The 23,949-nt window shown below is 48.7% G+C and overlaps 1 protein-coding gene across 1 annotated transcript in view; it reads right to left on the bottom strand.

The window, feature by feature from the left end:
- LOC137358581 (nck-associated protein 1-like) overlaps nucleotides 1-23,949 on the bottom strand; it is a 266,820-nt gene that overhangs the window by 23,488 nt on the left and 219,383 nt on the right. Inside the window, exons 23-25 of the mRNA XM_068024578.1 lie at nucleotides 14,383-14,480; nucleotides 13,690-13,783; nucleotides 1,238-1,320 (exon numbers count right to left, since the gene is read on the bottom strand). Of these exons, the coding sequence (XP_067880679.1) occupies nucleotides 1,238-1,320; nucleotides 13,690-13,783; nucleotides 14,383-14,480 (275 nt within the window). The remainder of the gene's footprint in view (nucleotides 1-1,237; nucleotides 1,321-13,689; nucleotides 13,784-14,382; nucleotides 14,481-23,949) is intronic.

Here is a 23,949-nt window from a genome sequence, read left to right as displayed (position 1 = left end):
CATATAAATTACTAAAAGTAACAACACCTGCTGACAAGACCATGAAGTGTGGAAACAAACAATTGGGTTCATTTCTAGAGGAATAAAACACAAAAGTGGGGAGATAATGTCAAACTTGTATTGACCTTTGTTTGACCACATTGGAGTATTGTGCCCAGTTCTAATCTCTATATTATAAGAAGGATACAGATCCAATGGAGAAAGTGCAAAAGCTGTTTAGAAGGATTTTAGCAGAATTGAGAGGGTATAACTATCAGGAGTGAACTGTGTGGGATATTTATTCCAAAAATGAGGAAACATGATTAAGGTCTTTAAACTTACGGGGTTTGAGAAGGTAGATGTAGAGAAGATGTTCCAGAACAAGGCGGGCATAAATACCAGACTGTTACTAACAGATCAAATAAAGCATTTAGCAGGAATATCTTTACACAGAAAGTGATGAGAATGTGGAACTCACTGCCAGATGGAACAGAATACCAACATATTTAAGGGGACGTTTGATGCATACAAAAGCAACAACTTGTATTTCTATAGGAGGAAAGTGAGTAGGAGAAGTTTAGAGAGGGTATTCCAGAGCTTAGGGCCTCAGCATTTGAAGGCACAACCACCAATGGTGGTGCAATAAAAATCTGGGATGCTCAAGAGGCCAGAATTAGATGAGCACAGATATCTCAGAGGACTGTGAGCTGCAGGAGATTACAGAGAGGGAGGGCGAAGCCATGGAGGGATTTGGAAACAAGAATGAGAATTCTAAAATCAAGGCATTGCTTAACCAGTAGCCAATGTAGGTCAATGAGCACAGATGTGATGTCGAAGTTCTGGATGACCTCAGGCTTATGGAGGGTACAATGTGGGAGGCCAGTCAAGAGTGCATTAAAATAGTCTCTTCAGACCATTGTTAGAAGCTGAAACACACGAAAAGAGGTATGAGAATGAATACGAGGGAGAAGGGAATATAGAGATATGGGGGAGGGTGGGAAGAGGTAATTAGCGTGGGACGTACCTTGTGCAGAATATAAACACTAGCATAAACCATTTGGGCCGAATGGCCTATTTCTGTGCTGCAGATTTTATGTAGTGCAGTGGTTACAGTAAAATGCAAACTGACTGCAGACGGCATTGAGTGAGTGCAGTGCCTCTGAGTCGCATTGTTCTCTTACTGAGTCTGTCCTGTTTAATTTATCATTACAGTGTCTAATCTCCAGTGCAGTAACTGACAGGAACTACTTGCACTTACATCTTGAAGTGCTTCCTGCGCCATAGATCGGAAGTTCAGGATCACACCGATAATGATCATCCTCTTCAAAACATTGTCAGAAGCTGTAACATAGAAAAGAGACGATGAGAACAGGGAGCTGGGCACAGGACCATAATTACTTAGTACTCGATGCAGGAAGTGCTCTCCAGCTGCGCTTACATTTATCCACCACATCAACACCTCAAAACTGTTTCCACCTTTTGGAATGCGATGTTTTCTCGACTCTAACTCCTCCCTCTGAAATGATTTTGGTATAAATGTCCCATATGTGGATGAACCTTCCCTCTGTACTTGGATCATTACACTCCCTCTTGCTTTATAATAAGCTAACCATGAGATTTCTTAAATTCAAAGACTTGCAGCCAGTTAGACAGTCCATGTACAGCCTGTATGTTTTGCAAGAGGTCTTACGCAGAAATGAAAAACATACTGTTACGACCAGGTTGGAAGGGGTCTAAGGGTTCCCTCTCAGCCTTTGCCTGGTTTAACCTGTAACAGGGTTTAATTTTTAAAAACACAGTGTTTTTAGCTCCCCCTCAGTGAATCCTTGTTCACTGCTTTGCAATTGCAAGGCAAAGAAATCAAATCAGACAGGTTTTCTTAGATTTAAAAATAAAGGTGGAAGTTCATTAATCTTAAACTTTACTTCGGTTAATGACTATGAATACGCGAAGAGACCACACTAGTATGCATATGTGATAAACACACACGCAGATAGAGACAGAAAAAGCAGAAAGAATAAAGTGGAAAAGTTTGAGGCAATATCTGGTAGTTATTTACAGTTCTTTAAGTTCAATGTGGAGTCTTTGGTTGCCAGTAAGCCTTGCTGTTCGTTGGGGCCCAGTGCAATTTGTTTTGATGCAGGAGTCTTTTCTCTCTTGAGGTTTAAGTGACTTCAGTGGGTCCAGAAGCTTGTGAGAAAGCAAGAGCGAGCCAGCCAGGAGAGAAGCTGTCTTGTTCCAAGTTCAGTTACAATCTGCAGTCTGACTTTTAAACTGTCCTGTGTCTAGTTCAAAAAGCTTGGACCAGCAGGTTAATCATGTGACCATCTGGTTTAACCACTTCTGTGTTTGTGGATTTCAAAGCTCTTGGTGGGGGGGTGTACACTGACAAGATGTGGATCACCATTGCTCAGCCCAATCTCTGTTAATTGAATCAGTAAGCAATTCTTTTATCTCTCCAAGCACTGTCTCTTAGTATGCAAATGTCCTCCAGCCAAATGTCTGGTGATCTCCCTTTTAAAAAAGTAATTTCTTCACTCCAGCAACAGTTTCAATTCATGTTCATGTGACGAAATTGATATGCCTCATTCTTGGCAGGTGGGGTCTTCATGACAATACGAAGCAGCAAAGAACTGGGTAACTGAGTTAGAAATCAGAGCCACACAGCAGAGTCTGAGAGTGAACTGGGGGGGAGTCTCATATGGTCAGCACTGCAAGCTCTGCTTAACAGTAAAAACTTCCTCTACATTGTCCCATCAAACACTCCCAGGACAGGTACAGCACGGGGTTAGAAAGAAAAACAGGGTTAGATACAGGATAAAAAAAGGAAGAAAAATGGGGTTAGATATGGAGTACAGCTCCCTTTACATTGTCCCCATCAAACACTCCCAAGGCACGTACAGCACTGGGTTGGCTGCTGCCTAATTGGAACAACTGACTGCTGGGTGCACAACGAGTCTCAGCTGACTGCTGATTGTGGACTGAGAGTTGGAGGCTGGAAGCTGGAGGCTGAGAGACTGCTGCAGGGTGAGAGAGACAGAGACTGAGAGGAAGCTTTTTCCACTTATTCTATCAACAAGGAAAAGGAACAAGAAGACAAAGGAATTGAAAGCTCCTCTGTGAGTTTGGTTTAACATTGCAGTCTTTTTGTATTTGATTGTCGGAGGGAGGAAAGAAGAGGAAGGAAGAAGACCCCCCCCCCCAGGGTGGGGCTGCCTGTTTCAGTAGGGGCATCCTGTATTGTTACCATCGAATCAGGAGCTCCCTCCCCACCCCAAACACTTGGCCTGGGACAGCAGGAGCTGCCCAGGTGCAGGGACTTTATTGTTGTGCGATAATACCTGGAAAAGTGTGTGTCTGGGCAGTTTCAGCTGTCCCAGGTGAAGACATCACTCCCCACTCCTCCAACCAGAAATCCAACAATAAGACTGCTCTGTAATTTTGCAACTGCAAAAAACTATTTCCTCCTGGCCTTCCTCTCCCTCAGACTCTTCCCCTTTGCCTCTGGCACTTTATAGTATAAATCCATTATTATATCAGATAATTGTTTTTCCTCTCTCCCTCAACACATGGTGGGTGTAACTCTTCTGCCCCATGACGTCTCAGTCCTCTCCGGTGGCAGTGTCTTCCTATGCTGCAGCAGCAGCTGCTGCGGCCATTCTTGTTGCCCCATCACCTTTCAAACTTCTGACAACAAAGTATGGGGTAAAGAGCTATCCCCACCCCAACATGTCTATAGAGGCCTGCATAAAGGCAATGGCCGAGGTTGTCGGCCCCTGGGCCATTGTGGCAGCCTCGAAGATGTATGGGAAGGCTGTGTTCTTCCGGAAGACCGAGCGGGCGGTGTCCCTGGCCCTGAGTAAGGGGCTCACTATGGGATAACTTTCCTGCCGGTGGACCCTCTGGGGGCCACTGCGCAGAGGATCATGTTATCTAACGTCCCACCCTTCATTCCCAGTGAGCTCTTCCTCCCCCACCTGCACCATCTGGGGGAGGTGAGGTCGGGGATCACCCCAGTCCCACTCGGTCTTCGGGAGAACAGCCTCCGGCACATGCACTCCTTCCGCCGCCAGCTATTTATGCAGCTGGCATGGGAGGAGGTCTCGGAGGGCCAATTTGATGTTGAGTTCCAGGGGTGGCCTATCGCATCTTCTGGACCTCAGACGGGGCATGCTGCCATGCCTGCAAGTGGGTGGGGCACGTTCGTAAGAACTGCCCCAACCTCCCGTCCGCCAACTCCAACTCGGCAGCCCAGGGTGGTGCCACTACACCTCCTTCCACTCCCCCTACACATCCAAAAGACACCGCTCAGGCAGTTCCGGAGGCCTTAGTTTTCCAAGTGGAAGGAAGATGCGGAGAAAGAATAAACACCAAGAGGCGTGTCCCCTGGATACGGTGACACAACCCGAGCCTGAGCTCAGCCCAAGGTCCGATCTCCAAGAATCCACCTGCCCCAGGGCTGGGCTCAGGCCCAGGGTAACTAAGCAAAAGGAGGGTGAGGAGGTGGAGGCTCTGATGGCATGGAGGTCTCTGAGCCTCCACACCCAGGTGGGAAAAAGAGAAGAACGCACCCCTCCACAAGGTTAACACAGGGCCCTGAGGTGCAGGGCCCATCTGTTGGAGGGGAGTTGTCTCCTGCTTCAGGTCCCCAGGTTCCCCCTGGGGAAGGAGGTGGAGTGGCACCACCCTGGGCTGCCGAGGTGGAGTTGGCGGTCGGGAGGTTGGGGCAGTTCTTATGAACGTGCCCCACCCACTTGCAGGCATGGCAGCATGCCCTGTAAAGCCTGGACAGGAGCTCCCTACCCCTCAGGATGGAGGGGTGGGGGGAGACCCCTGTACATGTGGCCCTTTCTGAAGGAGCAAGTGGAGCCCTGCTTGTGGTGGGGGAGCCTGGGGACACTCGTGAAGGCGCCTCGCATTTTGCTACTGGGTCGGTCCTCTCAGCCAAAATCCACTCCTGGCCAGGAAGTACCCGACCCAGTTCTAGTTGAAAATGCTGCCCTGTCAACTGGGTCTGTGGGCACTTGCGGGGCGGGAGATGGCCTCCTCTCTCCACCTCCAGTCTCGGCCGTGGCTGGACTTCCAGAGTCGGGAACTTCCATCTCCCCTGGGCCACTCATTTCTTTTTTTCATCATTCATGGGATGTGGGCGTCGCTGGCCAGCCCATCCCTAATCGCCCTTGAGAAGGTGGTGGTGAGCAGCCTTGTTGAACCGCTGCAGTCCATGTGGGGTAGGTACACCCACCGTGCTGTGAGGAAGGGAGTTCCAGGATTTTGACCCAGCGACAGTGAAGGAACAGCGATATAGTTCCAAGTCAGGATGGTGTGTGACTTGGAGGGGAACTTGCAGGTGGTGGTGTTCCCATGCATTTGCTGCCCTTGTCCTTGTAGTTAGTAGAGGTCGCGGGTTTGGAAGGTGCTGTCTAAGGAGCCTTGATGCGTTGCTGCAGTGCATCTTGTGGATGGTACACACTGCTGCCACTGTGCATCGGTGGTGGAGAGAGTGAATGTTTGTGGATGGGGTGCCAATCAAGTTGACTGCTTTATCCTGGATGGTGTCGAGCTTCTTGAGTGTTGTTGGAGCTGCACCCATCCAGGCAAGTGGAGAGTATTCCATCACACTCCTGACTTGTGCCTTGTAGATGGTGGACAGGCTTTGGGGAGTCAGGAGGTGCAGGATTCCTAGCCTCTGACCTGCTCTTGTAGCCACTGTAATTATATGCCTACTCCAGTTGCATTTCTGATCAATGGTAACCCCCAGGATGTTGATAGTGGGGGGGATTCAGCGATGGTAATACCATTGAATGTCAAGGAGAAATGGTTAGATTCTCTCTTGTTGGAGATGCTCATTGCCTGGCACTTGTGTGGCACGAATGTTACTTGCCACTTATCAGCCCAAGTCTGGATATTGTCCAGGTCTTGCTGCATTTCTACACGGGCTGCTTCAGTATCTGAGGAGTCACAAATGATGCTGAACATTGTGCAATCATCAGCAAACATCCACACTTCTGACTTTATGATTGAAGGAAGGTCATTGATGAAGCAGCTGAAGATGGTTGGGCCTAGGACACTACCCTGAGGAACGCCTGCAGTGATGTCCTGGAGCTCAGATGATTGACCTCCAACAACCACAACCATGTTCCATTGCGCTTGGTATGACTCCAGCCAACGGAGGGTTTTCCCCCTGATTCCCATTGACTCCAGTTTTGCTAGGGCTCCTTGATGCCATACTCGGTCAAATGCTGCCTTGATGTCAAGGGCAGTCACTCTCACCTCACCTCTTGAGTTCAGCTCTTTTGTCCATGTTTGAACCAAGGCTGTAATGAGGTCAGGAGCTGAGTGGCCCTGGCGGAACCCAAACTGAGCGTCACTGAGCAGGTTATTGCGAAGCAAGTGCTGCTTGATGGCACTGTTGATGACACCTTCCATCACTTTACTGATGATTGAGAGGAGACTGATGGGGCGGTAATTGGCCGGGTTGAACTTGTCCTGCTTTTTGTGTACAGGACATACCTGGGCAATTTTCCACATTGTAGGGTAGATGCCAGTGTTGTAGCTGTACTGGAAAAGCTTGGCGAGGGGCACGGAAAATTCTGGAGCACAAGTCTTTAGTACTATTACCAGAATGTTGTCAGGGCCCATAGCTTTTGCAGTATCCAGTGCCTTCAGTTGTTTCTTGATATCACGTGGAGTGAATCGAATTGGCTGATGTCTGGCATCTGTGATGCTGGGGACTTCAGAAGGAGGCCAAGATGGATCATCCACTCGGCACTTCTGGCTGAAGATTGTTGCAGATGCTTCTGCCTTATCTTTCGCACTGATGTGCTGGGCTCCCCCATCATTGAGGATGGGGATATTTGTGAAGCCACCTCCTCCAGTTAGTTGTTTAATTGTCCACCACCATTCACGGCTGGGTGTGGCAGGACTGCAGAGCTTAGATCTGATCCGTTGGTTATGGGATCGCTTAGCTCTGTCTATCACATGCTGCTCATGCTGTTTGGCATGCAAGTAGTCCTGGGTTGTAGCTTCACCAGGTTGACACCTCATTTTGATGTATGCCTGGTGTTGCTCCTGGCATGCCCTCCTGCACTCTTCATTGAACCAGGGTTGGTCTCCTGGCTTGATGGTAATGGTAGAGTGGGGGATATGCCGGGCCAGGAGGTTACAGATTGTGTTTGAGTACAATTCTGCTGCTGCTGATGGCCCGCAGCGCCTTATGGATGCCCAGTTTTGCATTGCTAGATCTGTTCGAAATCTTGTACCACACAACACGATGGAGGGTATCCTCAATGTGAAGGCGGGACTTCGTCTCCACAAGGACTGTGTGGTGGTCACTCTGACCAATACTGTCATGGACAGATGCATCTGCGGCAGGCAGATTGGTGAGGACGAGGTCAAGTATGTTTTTACCTCGTGTTGGTTCCCCCACCACCTGCCGCAGACCCAGTCTGGCAGCTATGTCCTTTAGGACTCGGCCAGCTCGATCAGTAGTGGTGCTGCAGAGCCACTCTTGGTGATGGACATTGAAGTCCCCCACCCAGAGTACACTCTGTGCCCTTGCCACCCTCAATGCCTCCTCCAAGTGGTGTTCAACATGGAGGAGTACTGACTCATCAGCTGAGGGAGGGCGGTAGGTGGTAATCAACAGGACGTTTCCTTGTCCATGTTTGACGTGATGCCATGAGACTTCCTGGGGTCCAGAGTCAATGTTGAAGATTCCCAGGGCAACTCCCTCCCTACTGTATACCACTGTCCCACCACCTCTGCTGGGTCTGTCCTGCCGGTGGGACAGGACATACCAGGGGATAGTGATGGCAGTGTCTGGGACATTGTCTGTAAGGTATGATTCTGTGAGTATGACTATGTCAGGCTGTTGCTTGACTAGTCTGTGGGACAGCTCTCCCAGCTTGGGAAAAAGCCCCCAGATGTTAGTAAGGAGGATTTTGCAGGGTCGACAGGGCTGGGTTTGCCGTTGTCGTTTCCGGTGTCTAGGTCGATGTCGGGTGGTCCGTCCGGTTTCATTCCTTTTTATTGACTGAGTGGCTTGCTAGGCCATTTCAGAGGGCATTTAAGAGACAGCCACATTGCTGTGGGTCTGGAGTCACATGTAGGCCAGACCAGGTAAGGACAGCAGATTTCCTTCCCTAAAGGACATTAGTGAACCAGATCGGTTTTTACAACATTCGACAATGGCTTCATGGCCATCATTCAACTAGCTTTTAATTCCAGATTTATTAATTGAATTCAAATTCCACCTTCTGCTGTGGTGGGATTTGAACCCATGTCCCCAGAGAAATACCCTGGGTTTCTGGGTTACTAGTCTAGTGACGATACCATGATGCCACCGCCTCCCCACTGGCCTGGGGACGGAGGTGGAGGGCGGTCCTGAACCACTGAGGCCCAGAGGCTCTAATTCCACTGTAGAACCCAGAGAGGACTCCTCCGCCATCGATCCTGGGGGTGGGATCGTGACGGAGGCGGGACCATCTGGCGCGGCTGGACGCCTGCCCCACAGTGTGTGCTGGGTGTGTCGGCCGCTGGCAGTGACGATCCGGAGGAGGATGGGGACTCGATGTGGGGCACAGAGGACGACCTTGGTTCCATCGCCATTGAGACGGTGGACTCCCTCGTGCCTCCCACCGAGTCTCATCCCATCCCCACCGCAGAACTCCGGGACTTCCTTGCGGCATGCAGGGGTTGCCACAATAAAGTTCAGCTGGCCCTTGGCCGGTGGTCGAGTCTGGTGCTAATCATTCAGTCTGTCCGTGCCGCCCGCAAGAAGGCAGGGAAGGGTGCAGGCGTGAAACTGGTTACAGCGCTCCTCTCTGGGTTGCTGGGAGAATGGAAGGCCAGGTGCACTTGGTGACAGGCTACAAAGATAACCATAGCCAGCCTCCACATCAACGGCAGCAGGGGGTTTCACCGCAGATTTCACAATCTCTCAGTCCTCAGGGAAGGGAGATACGCGGTGAGCTTTCTGCAGGAAACACACACCGTTCCGGGAGACGAAGCCACCTGGCACCTGGAGTGGCAAGGTGGGGTTTACATGAGTCACCTCACCCCTATTTCTAGTGGGGTGGCTATCTTGTTGGCCCCGACTTTTCAGCCGGAGATCTTGGGGGTCAAGGAGCTAGTGCCGGGCCGCTTGCTCCACCTCGCCTTTCACCTGGGTAGCGTGCCGCTCCACTTTGTGAACGTGTACGCGCCCAGGCCTGGCGCGTTGCAAGCGCGCTTCTTTGAAGAAGTGTCCGCTCTCTTGAACCCCATTGATAGCGCCGAGTGCATCATCCTTGGGGGGGGATTTAAACTGTACCCACGAGGTGAGGGATCGCTCCGGTCCCCAGTGTGGCCAAGCGTCGGTGGAGAAGTTGAGGGAACTGATCAGCTCCCTCAACTTGGTGGACGTCTGGCGGAATCTCCATCCCGACTCCAGCGCCTTCACGTGGAGGTCTGAAGGAAGAGGGGCCCGAATCAACCGCCTCTACATTTCGCAGGCGTACGTCTCCCGCGTTTCGGCGGCCTCCATGTAGCTGGTGCCGTGCTCGGACCACCACCTGGTGTGGGCGGAGTTCACTCCGCTCCGCACGTGGGCGGGTTCTGCGTACTGGCACTTTAACAACCGGCTGCTGGAGGACGTGCGATTTCGGGACTCGTCCTGTCGATTCTGGGCCGACTGGAGAAGGAAGCAGGGGGGCTTCCCCTCCTTCAGGCTATGGTGGGATGTGGGCAAGACTCACATCCGCGTCTTCTGTCAGGAGTACGCGAAGGGTCGACCAAGAGGCGGGAAGCTGAGATCGGGTGCCTGGAGAGGGAGGTGCTCGACTTGGAGTCCCGCCTCGGTCATGCCGTCACAAACCCGGCCTTGTGGCAGGCGTACAAAGAGAAGGGCGCTCTGAGGGACCTGCAGCTCATAGGGTCCCGAGGCGCGTACGTGAGGTCGCGGATCCAGATCCTGGAATATTTGGACCTCTCCTCACCCTTCTTCTACTCACTGGAAAAATGGTGGGGGGTCCGTAAGCAGCTCGTCGAGCTGCTGGCCGACGACGGATCCTCCATCACGGATCCGGAGGGAATGGGCATTTTGATCTGTACCTATTACAGTGCGTTGTTCTCTCCGGATCCGTCCAGCGAGGACACGCGTAGAGTTTTGTGGGAGGACCTGCCGCAGGTCAGCCCGGAGGGCGCTGAAGGATTGGAGGCTCTGCTCACATTGGCGGAGCTGACCGGCGCCCTCCACCAGCTCTCGAGGGGCAAATCCCCAGGACTGGACGGGCTGACCGTAGAGTTCCTCAGGGCGTTCTGGGATGTCCTGGGGGAGGATTACGCGCGGGTCCTGGGGGAAAGCCTGGCGACCGGGGAGATGCCCCTCTCGTGGTGCAGGGTGGTCATCGTCCTGCTGCTTAACAGGGGTGATCTCCGCCTGCTTAAGAACTGGCGTCTGGTCTCCCTCCTCAGCACGAATTATAAGATCTTTGCCTGGCTATGTCTATCCGCCTGGGCTCCGTGCTGGCCTACATGATCCACCCCGACTAGTCCTACACAGTCCTGGGCCGGTTCATCCAGGACAACATCCACCTGGTCCGGGACCTGATCCATCTTTCCCAGAGGACTGGTCAGTCGGTCGCCTTTCTCTCTCTCGATCAGGAGAAGGCATTCGACAGGGTGGATCACGAATATCTTTTCGGGTCTCTGCGCGCATTCAGACTCAGGCCGCATTTTGTGGCTGGGTCCGACTTTTATACGCCGCCGCTGGTTAAAGTTAACAGGTCCTCGATGGTGCCCCTTCGCTTTGGGAGAGGAGTGGGTCAGGGATGGTCCATGTCCGGCCAATTATATACCATTTGCGTGTTGCCCTTCCTGTGCCTGCTTCGCAGGAGGTTGATGGGATTGGCTCTGCGCGAGCCGGCCATGCGGGTCGTCCTCTCGGCTTACACCGACGACGTGCTCCTCGCGGTCACAGATCCCGTTGATTTGCGGAGGATGCGTGATTGCCAGCAGACCTTTCCTGCCACGTCCTCCGCGAGTATCAATTGGGAGAAATGTTCCGGTCTCCTGGTGGGTCAGTGGCGGGTGGATTCCCTACTGGAGAAGTTAATACCTTTTGCATGGAAAACCATGCACCTCCTCTATCTGAGAACCCACCTTAGCCCTGCTGAGGAACCTTGGCCGGCAAACTGGCAGGAGTTGGAAGCGAAAGTCACCATTCGGCTGGGGTACTGGACAGGACTGCCCCAACAGGGGCCGAGCGCTGGTCATAAACCAACTGGTGGCCTCCATGTTGTGGTACCGGTTGGTCACTTTGGCCCCGCCCCCTGCATTTGCCACCAAGATCCAGAAGAAGCTCATCGATTTCTTCTGGGGCAAGAGGAGACACTGGGTCTCTGCCGCGGTCCTGAGTCTCCCGATCGAGGAGGGCGGACAGTCTCTGGTGTGCGTCCGCACCCAGGCTGCAACTCTTCCCCTTCGGACCCTGCAGAGATACCTGTACGTCGAGCGTCCTCCCAGATGGTGTGCACTGGCGACGTATTTTTTCCACCAGGGGCACTGCCTTCAAGACGACATGCAACTCCCGGAAGAGAATGTTAGCTGCACCTCTCTGAGGGAGTTGCCTGTATTTTACCGGGATCTTTTCCGAGTCTGGAACATGGTCGCCTCCAGTCAGGGCGCTCCCCCACCAACGGAGTAGAGCATTTCAGCTATCCGGGCAGCCGGCTCCAGAGATGGACCGACAGGCGGAGGAGCAGCCGAAACCCCCGGGACGCCCCTCACTGTGGGTGATGAAGGGGCTTGGGAGTGTGGAGCGTTCCCGGCCGAGCTGACCCCGCTCAGCCGGAACTGCTCATCGGACCCAGGCCCCGAAACCCTCCTCGGGAGCCACTCCCACACAACCCGAGCTGCCTCTCGGAAATGCCCTCCGTGCCATTAAACATGGCGCGAAGGAGTTTCCTGTATGGGCTGCTCCTGCACACTCTCCATTTCCTCGCCCTCGTCTGCCACCCGGACACGCCCTGGCGGTCCGTGTTGCCATCTGGCGGCGAGGGGAAACCCCGATGGAGGTCTCTCTACGCGGGAGTCTTCCCCCTTTACATCGGGGACCTGGGGTGGAGGGTGTTGCACAGGGTAGTCCCGTGCAATAGGCTTTTAATTAGGTTCACGGACTGCCAGGCCGCCTGTACTTTCTGCGGCCTGGACGAATCCGTGTTCCACGTTTATACGGAGTGTGCGAGGTTGCAGCCCCTCTTTGAGTATCTGAAGGGGCTGCTCCTCAAATTCTGGCTGCACTTCAGTCCCACGCTCCTGATCTTTGGGCACCCGGTGCGGAGGGGCTTGGGCCGGGAGGAGGATCTCCTCGTCAGACTGCTCCTGGGCCTGGCCAAGGTGGTAATTCACAGGTCCAGGTTGCGGGCCGTCGGGGGTTTCGTCCTCCCCGATTGCCTGCCCCACTTCCGCGGTTACGTTCGCGCCCGGGTGACCCTGGAGAAGGAGCATGCGGTGTCCGCCGGTACGCTTGAGGCCTTCCGCGACCGGTGGGCACCGCAGGGGCTGGAGTGCATTGTCGAGGTCAAGAATGGCATTTTAATTTGAGTTTTTGTTTTATTGATCCGTTTAATAAAGTTATTTTATAAAATGTACATAAGGGGGGGCCTGAGGAATAAAGGCCCCCTGGGCATAAAATACATAAAAGGGGCCTGGGGTATAAAGGCCACCTTCAAATAATAAAGAGTTAGATACAGAATAAAGCTCCATTTAAAAAAAAGAAAGAAAAATAAACTGGAAAAAAAACAGGTCCAGGCTGTGGGCCTTCGGGGGGTCCATCTGCCCTGATTTCCATGGTTACGTTCGCACCTGGGTGTCCCTGGAGAAGGAGCATGCGCTGTCTCCCGGTACGCTTGAGGCCTTCCGTGATTGGTGGGCACCGCACGGGCTGGAGTGCATCATCAATGCACACAGGACTATTTTAATTTGAGTTTTTGTTTTATTTACTCAATTTAAATTTTTTTTAAATCGGGCCAAGTATCAGACTGGGAACATGGCCAACAGGTACTGTATCAGACAAATTATTGGACAGGTATGTGTATTATATAGGCAAAATATCTTACAATGGACTGGACAGGTAATGTGTCAGACAGGTAAAGATATTACACAGGTAGTGTATCAGAAATGTAATGCATTAGAGACAGATAATGCAACAGGGCGGCGCAGTGGTGCAGTGGTTAGCACCGCAGCCTCACAGCTCCAGCGACCCGGGTTCAATTCTGGGTACTGCCTGTGCGGAGTTTGCAAGTTCTCCCTGTGTCTGCGTGGGTTTTCTCCGGGTGCTCCGGTTTCCTCCCACAGCCAAAGACTTGCAGGTTGATAGGTTAATTGGCCATTAGCAATTGCCCCTAGTGTAGGTAGGTGGGAGGAAAATATAGGGACAGGTGGGGATGTGGTAGGAATATGGAATTAGTATACATTAGTATAAATGGGTGGTTGATGGTCGGCACAGACTCGGTGGGCCGAAGGGCCTGTTTCAGTGCGGTATAACTAAACTAAACAGACAGATATCATAACCTTAGTTAAATTATCAGACTATACTGTATGAGACACGTAGAATAAAACATAAATCACAGGTAATGTATCTAAGTATCAGACAGATAACGCATCAGACAGGTTATATAACAAATATAAAACTGATAAATTATCAGGCATGAACATTATGTCACTCACAGTTTAGACGCTTCGCGGTTTGTGCCATCAAGTCTGGTTTATGAAGGTTTGACCTCACCTGGACCAAGATGTCCATGTTCTCCACCACCAGTTTCTGTTTGGGCAGGGAACGTATTGGACAAAGTATCAGCCACAGATGCTCTACTCATTTGATGTCATCTTGTTTAACTTGAGGTCATGTTCTCTCTGCCCATCTCAACTTGACAATCTTGCTGATGTCTTACGGTCTTGCCAAGCATTCCATAATTAGTAAAGGGTTATGGAGAACGGGAAGGAAAGTGGAGTTGAGGCCGAGATGAGATCAGCCATGATTGTATTGAATGGCGGAGCAGGCTCGAGGGGCTGAATTGCCTACTCCTGCTCCGAGTTCTTATGTTCTTATCATATCCATCTGCCCAATCTAGCTCATCTTGCTGAGCCAGGGCCCGATTTGCCCACACTGCTGGACTTGCTATCCTCAGTGTGCCTCCCACACTCTGCTCAATCCCAGTCTGCCCAACTACCATCAAAGAAAATCGGAAACATAGACAGATTTAGAGACCACCTGCTCCGAAAACTGGGACCTCCCATCTGCAGCTGCATGGACTGACTGCATCCAGGGATCCTGCAGATGGTTGTCACTGGGTGGCTGATATCATTCCCTGGGGTCGACGCCAATGATTACATGAGAGAGCCAGGCGGCACATCCCTTACCTTCAGCTCGTTCACCTGTGACGTGATGTGCCACATCAGGTGCTCACTCAGGTGCTTCATACCATACGGTCCAATCAGTTCTGCCAATGCTTGCATTTCTGTGAAGTTAAAAGACATTGATTGAAGTAAAGAGCAAAAACAGAATAGATCAACATTCCAATTCTATTTAGAATGAGCAGCAACCTCATGGCAGGTGAATCCAATGGGGATAATTCAGTCCTTTCAACTGATTTAGACTGAGGAGAGTGAGGGGCAGTGTGGTGCAGCACAGTACAAGGTTTAGTCACTGCAGTCCGAAAGCTCCTTCAGTACTGACCCGACAACAGTGCAGCCCTCCCTCAGTATTGACCCTGTCGACAGTGCAGCACTCCCTCAGTATTGACCCTCTGACAGTGCAGCACTCCCTCAGTATTGACCCTGTCGACAGTGCAGCACTCCCTCAGTACTGACCCTCCGATAGTGCGGCACTCCCTCATTACAGACCCTCCGACAGTGCGGGACTCCCTCAGTACTGACCCTCCAACAGTGCAGGACTCCCTCAGTGCTGACCCTCCGACAGTGCAGCGCTCCCTCAGTACTGACCCTCCGACAGTGCAGCGCTCCCTCAGTACTGACCCTCTGACAGTGCAGCACTCCCTCAGTACTGACCCTCTGACAGTGCAGCGCTCCCTCAGTACTGACCCTCCGACAGTGCAGCGCTCCCTCAGTGCTGACCCTCCGACAGTGCAGCGCTCCCTCAGTGCTGACCCTCCGACAGTGCAGCGCTCCCTCAGTGCTGACCCTCTGACAGTCCAGCACTCCCTCAGTACTGACCCTCCGACAGTGCAGCGCTCCCTCAGTACTGACCCTCCGACAGTGCAGCGCTCCCTCAGTGCTGACCCTCTGACAGTCCAGCATTCCCTCAGTACTGACCCTCCGACAGTGCAGCACTCCCTCAGTACTGACCCTCCGACAGCGCGGGGCTCCTTCAGTACTGACCCTCCGACAGTGCAGCACTCTCTCAGTACTGACCCTCCGACAGTGCAGCGCTCCCTCAGTACTGACCCTCCGACAGCGCGGGGCTCCCTCAGTACTGACCGACAGTGCAGCACTCTCTCAGTACTGACCCTCCGACAGTGCAGCGCTCCCTCAGTACTGACCCTCCGACAGTGCAGCACTCCCTCAGTACTGACCCTCTGACAGTCCAGCATTCCCTCAGTACTGATTGAATTAATTAAATTAATCATTCAATAAAATCATGGTTGATCTGATTGTGGCCTTAACTTCACTTTCCTGTCTGCCCCCCAATAACCCTCGACTCCCTTGTAGATCAAAAATCTGTCTAGCTCAGCCTTGAGTATATTGAATGACCCAGCCTCTAATGCTCTCCGGGGAAGAGAATTCCAAAGATTAACGACCCTCTGAGAGAAGAAATTCCTCCTCATCTCTGTCTTAAAAGGGAGACCCGTTACTTTGAAACTGTGTCCCCTAGTTCTAGATTCCCCCACGAGGGGAAATATCCTCTCGTTCTTCTAAACTCCAATGAATGTAGGCCCAACCTGCTCAACCTTTCCTCATAAGACAACCCCTTCATCCCAGGAATCAGCCTAGTGAACCTTCTCTGAACTGCCTCCAATGCAAGTATATCCCTTCTTAAGCACGGAGTCCAAAACTATATGCAGTATTCTAGGTACAGTCTCACCAATGCCCCGTACAGCTGTAGCAAGACTTCCCTACTTTTATACTCCATCCCCATTTGCAAAAAATGCAACATTCCATTTCCCTTCCTAATTACTTGCTGTACCTGCATGCTAACGTTATGTGATTCATGTACGAGGATACCCAGATCCTTCTGTACCTCAGCATTCTGCAGTCTCGCTCCATTTAAATAATATTCTGCTTTTTTATTCTTCCTGCCAAAGTGGATAAGCTCACATTTTCCACATTATACTCCATCTGCCAAATTTTTGCCCTCTCTTTGCAGACACTTTGTGTCCTCCTCACAACTTGCTTTCCCACCTATCTTTGTATCATCTGCAAATTTGGCTACAATACACTCAGTCCCTTTGTCCAAGTTATTAATATAGATTGTAAATAGTTGAGGCCCAGCACTGATCCCTGTGGCACTCCACTAGTTACAGTTTGCCAACCCTGAAAATGCTCCATTTATCCCGACTCTCTGTTTCCTGTTAGTTAGCCAATCCTCTATCCATTCTAATATATTACCCACAACACCATGAGTTCTTATCTCGTGTCATAACCTTTTATGTGGCACCTTATTGAATGCCTTATGGAAATCCAAATACATTACATCTACTGGTTCCCCTTTATCTACCCTGCTTGTCACATCCTCAAAGAACTCGTCAAAAATTTGTCAAACATGATTTCCCTTTCATAAAACCATGTTGACTCTGCCTGATTGCATTATGATTTTCTAAATGTCCTGCTGCTAGTTACTTAATAATGGATTCTAGCATTTTCTCAATGACAGATGTTAGGCTAACTGGCCTGCAGTTTTCTGCTTTCTGTCAGCCGCCAATCCCCAACTTCGCTGTCTTGAATAGAGGTGTTACATTTGCTGTTTTCCAATCTGTTTGGACCTTTCCAGAATCTAGGGAATTTCGCTAATGCATCCACTATCTCTGCAGCCACTTTTTTTAAGACCCTAGGATGCAGGCCATCAGGTCCAGGGGACTTGTCAGCCTTTAGATCCATTAGTTTTCCTCATACTTTTTCTCTCGTGATAGTGATTGCTTGAAGTTCCTCCCTCCTTTTTGTGTCTTGATTTTCTGCTATTTTTGGGATGCTTTTTGTGTCTTCTACTGTGAAGACAGATATAAAATACTTATTCAAAGTCTCTGCCATTTCCTTGTTTCCCATTATTAATTCCCCAGTCTCATCCTCGAAGGGACCAACACTTAATTTAGTTACTCTCTTCCTTTTGATATATTTATAGAACCTTTTACTGTCTGTTTTTATAGTTCTTCCTAGTTTACTCTCATACCCGAATTTCTCCCTTTTTTTTAGTCATCCTTTGCTGGTTTCTAAAATTTTCCCAATCTTCTGACCTTTCACTAATCTTTACAGCATTGTCTGCCTTTTCTTTCAATTTGATACCATCCTCAACTTCCTTAGTTAGCCATGGATGGTGCATCTTTCTCATAGAGTCTTTCTCAATGGAATATATCTTTGTTGAGAGTTATGAAATATCTCCTGAAATATCTGCCAATGTTCTCTACTGTCTTACGTTTTAACTATTTTCCCAGGCCACTTTAGCCAGCTCCATCTTTATACCCTTGTAATTGCTTTTATTTAAGTTTAAGACACCAGTTTCAGACCCAAACTTTTCACTCCCAAACTGAATGTGAAATTCTATCATGTTATGATCACTCTTGCCAAGAGGATCCTTTACTATGAGGTCATTTATTAATCCTGTCTCATTGCACATTACCAGCTCTAAAATAGTCTGCTCCCGGTTTGATTACAGAACGTATTGTTCGAAGAAACTGTCCTGAATACATTCTCTGAGCATACCCTCCAGGCTACTTTAGCCAATTTGATTAGTCCAATCTATATCAAGATTAAAATCACACATGATTATTGCAAGACCTTTCCTACAAGCCCCCATCATTTCTTGATTTATATTCTGTCCGACAATGTAGCTACTGTTAGAGGGCTATAAACTTACTCCCACAAGTGACTTATTTCCTTTGCTATTTCAAATCTCCACCCAAACTGATTCTATATCTTGATTTTCAGAGCCAAGATCATTTCTCATTACTGTACTGATCTCATCCTGTATTCATAAGAGCTACCCGATATCCTTTTCCTTTCTTCCTAGCCATCTGAAATGTCAAAAACCCTTGACTAATTAGTTCCCAACCTTGGTCACTTTGCAACCATGTCTCTGTATGGCGATCAGATCATACCGATTTATTTCTATTTGTGCTATCAATTCATCCATCTTGTTATGAATGGGAGGAAGGTGGTGGCGTAAGTAGTAATGCCATTAGACTAATAACCCAAAGCCCCAGGCTAATGCTCTGGGGACATGGGTTTGAATCCTACTGCAGAAAATGGTGAAATTTGAATTTAATTAATAAATCTGGAATTAAAATCTAGTCTAATGGTGACCATGTTGATTGCTGTAAAAACCCATCTGGTTCACTAATGTCCTTTAGGGAAAGAAATCTGCCGTCCTTACCTGGTCTGGCCTACATGTGACTCAAGACCCACAGTGATGTGGTTAACTCTTAAATGCCCTCTGAAATGGTCTAGCAAGCCATTCAGTTCAAGGGCAATTAGGGATGGGCAACAAATGCTGGCCTAGCCAGTGATGCCCAGAACAAATGAAAAAAGAACGCTGCATGCATTTAGATAAAGAGCCTTTATCTTTTTATGATTTTTCCCTACTCTGACACTATTTGCTGATGCGCTGTTATGCTTGTATGCTCTGTCCCCTCCTGTCACACACTCTGGTTATCTTTATCTATATCACTACTCTGCACTACTGCCTTGTCGTTTTTTCTCAACTTTTTAAATTTCCCCTCACCTGAAACCCCCGCCCCCCCACAACTATTTAGTTTACAGCCCTCTCTACGGTGCCAAGATGCTGGTTCCAGCACAGTTCAGATGAACACCGTCCCAATGGTACAGCTCCCTCTTTCCCCAGTACTGGTGCCAGTGCCCCATGAATCGAAACCCATTTCTCCCACACCAATCTTTGAGTCACACATTCAATTCTCTGATCTTTCTTAGTCCTACCTATGTCATTGGTACCCACATGGACCACGACAGTTGGATCCTTCCCCTCTCATGTGAAGTTCCTCTGCAGCCCTGAAAAGATGTCCTTAACCAGGCAGGCAACACAGCCTTTGGGACGCACGTCTTGGCTGCATAGAACAGCATCTATCCCCCTAACTATACTGTCCCCTACTACAACTACATTTCTTTTAACTCCCCCCACTTGAATAGCCCCCTGCACCACGGTGCAGTCCTGTTGGATCCCACGGATCAGAGTCACTTGTGGGAATGATGCAAATTGATGCCCCAGAGCTACAATAGTGAGCATCACCCTCAGAACGATCCACCCACACTGTACAATGTAGACTTAAGCTTCTACTATCTAACCTTCTGGCTCCTCCTCTTTACAATTGGCCTCAGTACCATTTCTCTTTTCTGTACCCTTCGAAACACCCGGATCTTAAGTCTGTGGTTTGGTGACCCAGTAACAAGAGTAACATCTGGCCACAACCTCAGATTTTGTAGCGGTAGATTTTGTGAATGAGCAACCATAGCAGAGAACATATTTGGAATTTAACAATGGAAAGCAGCATGCCCTAAGCAATATGGCTTCCACGAAAGGAACTTACTGGCCTCCACAGTTGAATTGTCAGTCTGCATCACAAGAACCTCTGAGAAAGCTACACTGTACCCACTGGACTGAATATACTGTATATAAGAACATAAGAAGTAGAAGTAGGAGTAGACCATATGACCCCTCAAGCCTACTCCACCACTTAATATGATCATGGCTAATATCCTGCTTCAAATCTACTTTCCCGCCTGCTCCCCATTACCCTTGATTTGCTGCGAGACCAAAAATCTGTCTATCCCAGCTTTAAATATAGAAACATAGAAAATAGGAGCAGGAGGAGGCCATTCGGCCCTTCGTGCCTGCTCCGCCGTTCATTATGATCAAGGCTGATCATCCAACTCAGTAACCTGTTCCCGCTTTCTCCCCTTATCCTTTGATCCCTTTAGACCCAAGAGCTATATCTAACTCCTTCTTGAAAACATACAATGTTTTGGCCTCAACTGCTTTCTGTGATAGTGAATTCCACAGGCTCACCACTCTCTGGGTGAAGACATTTCTCCACATCTCAGTCCTGAAAGGTTTACCCCGTATCCTTAGACTATGACCCCTGGTTCTGGACTCCCCCACCATCGGGAACATCCTTCCTGCATCTACCCTGTCAAATCCGGTTAGAATTTTATAGGTTTCGATGAGATCCCTCCTCACACTTCTGCACAGTGGCGCAGTGGTTAGCACCGCAGCCTCACAGCTCCAGGGACCCGGGTTCGATTCTGGGTGCTGCCTGTGCGGAGTTTGCAAGTTCTCCCTGTGTCTGCGTGGGTTTTCGCCGGGTGCTCCGGTTTCCTCCCACATCCAAAAACTTGCAGGTAATAGGTAAATTGGCCATTGTAAATTGCCCCTAGTGTAGGGAGGTGTTAGGGAATGTGGGATTACTGTAGGGTTAGTGTAAATGGGTGGTTGTTGGTCGGCACAGACTCGGTGGGCCGAAGGGCCTGTTTCAGTGCTGTATCTCTAAAATAAAAAAAAATAAAAATAAAAACTCCAGCGAATATAATCCTAACGGACTCAATCTCTCCTCATATGTCAGTCCCGCCATCCCAGGAATCAGTCAGGTAAACTTTTGTTGCACTCCCTCTATAGCAAGAACATACTTCCTCAGATAAGGAGACCAAAACTGCACACAATATTCCAGGTGTGGCCTCACCAAGGCACTGCATAATTGCAGCAAGACATCCCTGATCCTGTACTCGAATAATCTCGCTATGAAGGCCAACATACCATTTGCTTTTTTTAACCGCCTGTTGCAACTGCATGCTTACGTTCAGTGACTTGTGTACAAGAACACCCAGGTCTCGCTGCATATTCCCCTCTCTCAGTTTATAGCCGTTCAGATAATAATCTGCCTTCCTGTTATTGCTACCAAAGTGTATAACCTCACATTTATCCACATTATACTGCATCTGCCATGCATTAGCCCACTCAATCAACTTGTCCAAATCACTCTGAAGCCTCTCTGCATCCTCCTCACAACTTACCCTCCCACCCAGTTTTGTGTCATCTGCAAATTTGGGGATATTACATTTAGTTTCCTCATCTAAATCATGAATATATATTGTGAATAGCTGGGGTCCTAGCACCAATCCCTGCGGTACCCCACTAGTCACTGCCTGCCATTCGGAAAAAGACCCATTTATCCCTACTTTTTGTTTCCTGTCTGCCAACCAATTTTCTATCCATTGCAATACACTACCCCAATCCCATGTGCTTTAATTTTACATGCTAATCTCTTATGTGGGACTTTGTCGAAAGCCTCTTGAAAGTCCAAATAAACCACATCCACTGGCTGTCCCTCATCAACTCTACTAGTTACATCCTTGAAGAATTCTAGTAGATTTGTCAAGCATGATGTCCCTTTCGTAAATCCATGCTGACTCTGCCCGATTCTACCACTGTTCTCCAAGTGCTCTGCTATAAAATCTTTGATAATGGACTCTAGAATTTTCCCCACTACTGACGTCAGACTAACTGGTCTATAATTCCCTGCTTTCTCTCTACCTCCATTTTTAAATAGTGGGGTTACATTAGCTACCCTCCAATCTGTAGGAACTGTTCCAGAGTCTATAGAATCTTGGAAGATGACCACCAATGCATCCACTATTTCTAGGGCCACTTCCTTAAGTACTCTGGGATGCATACCATCAGGCCCTGGGGATTTTGCGGCCTTTAATCCCATCAATTTCCCCAACACCATTTCTCTACTAATACTTATTTCCTTCAGTTCCTCTCTCTCACTAAACCCTGTGTTCCCCAACATTTCTGTTATGATATTTGTGTCCTCCTTTGTGAAGACAGAACCAGAGTATGCATTTAGTTGGTCAGCCATTTCTTTATTCCCCATAATAAATTCCCCTGCTTCGGACTGTAAGGGACCTATTTTTGTCTTCACCAATCTTTTTCTCTTCACATACCTATAGAAACTTTTACAGTCAGTTTTTATGTTCCCCACAAGCTTGCTCTCGTACTCTATTTTCCCCTTCTTAATCAATCCCTTGGTCCTCCTTTGCTGAATTCTAAACTGCTCCCAATCCTCAGGTCTGTTGTTTTTTTTCTGGCAAATTTATATGCCTCTTCGTTGGATCTAATGCTATCTCTAATTTCCCTTTTAAGCCATGGTTTGGCTACCTTTCCCGTTTTACTTTTGTGCCAGACAGGGATAAACAATTGTTGCAGTTTATTCATGCTCTCTTTAAATGTTTGCCATTGCCTATCCACCGTCATCCCTTTAATAACGTTTCCCAATCCATCATAGCCAACTCGCGCCTCATACCTTCGTAGTTTCCTTTATTAAGATTCAGGACCCTAGTCTCAGAATCAACGACGTCACTCTCCATCTTGATAAAGAATATTTATTCAACGATGGAGTATCCACTGGGGTAGACATTCCAAAGATTCACAATCCTCTGAATGAAGGAATTTCTGCTCATCTCAGTCCCAAATGATCGCCCCCTTATCCTGAGACTGTGCCCCCATGTTCTAGATTCCCCAGGCAGGGGAAACAATCTCTCAGTGTCAAACCCCTGTCAAACCCCATCAGAATCTTGTAAATTTCAATGAAACCAATTCTCAGTATGCTAAACTCCAGAGAATATAGGCCCAATTTACTCAATCTCTCATTATAAGACAACCCTCTCATCCCAGGAACCAATCTAGAACTCCAGGTGTGATCTCACCAAAACCCTGTACAATTGTAGCAAGACTTCCATATTCTTGTACTCCTTGCAATAAAGGCCAACATGTCATTTGCCTTCCTAATTGCTTGCTTACTTTCAACCACATGTTTATTTTTCTAATCTGCTTGACCCGATGCCAATTGCTCAGTCAATATCTCTTTGCAGCCTCTTGGTGTCCACTTCACAACTTCTCTTCACACCTAGCTTTGTATCGTCAGCAAACTTCGATACATTACTCTCTGTCTCTTCATCTTAGTCATTAATATAGATTGTAAATAGTTGAGGCCTCAGCACTAATTCTTGCAGCACTCCACTCGTTGCAGCCCGCCAACTTGAAAATGTCTTGTTTGTTCCTACTCTCTGCTTCCTGTCTGTTAACCAATCCTCTATTCATGTTATTACCCCCAACTCCTTGAGCTCTCATCTTGCATATTTGCCTTTAGTGTGACACCTTATCGAATGCCTTTTGGAAATCCAGATATACTACATCTACTGGTTCCCCTTTATCTACCCTACTAGTTACATCCTCAAAAAACTTCAATAAATTTGTCAAACACAATTTCCCTTTTGTAAAACCATGTTGAGTTTGTCTAATCATAAGATGATTTTCTAGGTGCATTGTTAAGACTGCCTTAATAATAAATTCCAACATTTTCAGGACAACTGACATCAGGCTAACTGGCCTATAGTTCCTTGTTTTCTCTCTCCCTCCTTTCTTGAATAGCAGTGTTACATTTGCTAATTTCCAATCTCCTGGAACTGTTCTGAATTTAGGAATTTTCGGAAAATCATGCTGAGTGCATTCACTATCTCTGCAGCTACCTCTTTTGTCTGGCGCAAAAATAAAACAGGCATCATTGGGTACAACTGTGGTTTACAACAGAAATTAGGGATAGTATTAGATCAAAGGAGGAGAAATATAAAATGGCCAGAACAAGCAGCAAACCTAAGGATTGGGAGCAGTTTAGAATTCGTTAAGGGAGGACAAAGGGATTGAGTAAAAAGGGGAAAATAGAGTATGAGTAAGCTTGCAGAGAACAT

Source organism: Heterodontus francisci, chromosome X, assembly GCF_036365525.1.
Source record: "Heterodontus francisci isolate sHetFra1 chromosome X, sHetFra1.hap1, whole genome shotgun sequence".
Lineage (NCBI taxonomy): Eukaryota > Metazoa > Chordata > Chondrichthyes > Heterodontiformes > Heterodontidae > Heterodontus > Heterodontus francisci.
The sequence above is the reverse complement of the archived record's forward strand: the minus strand, read 5'-3'. Positions and strand labels throughout refer to the sequence as shown.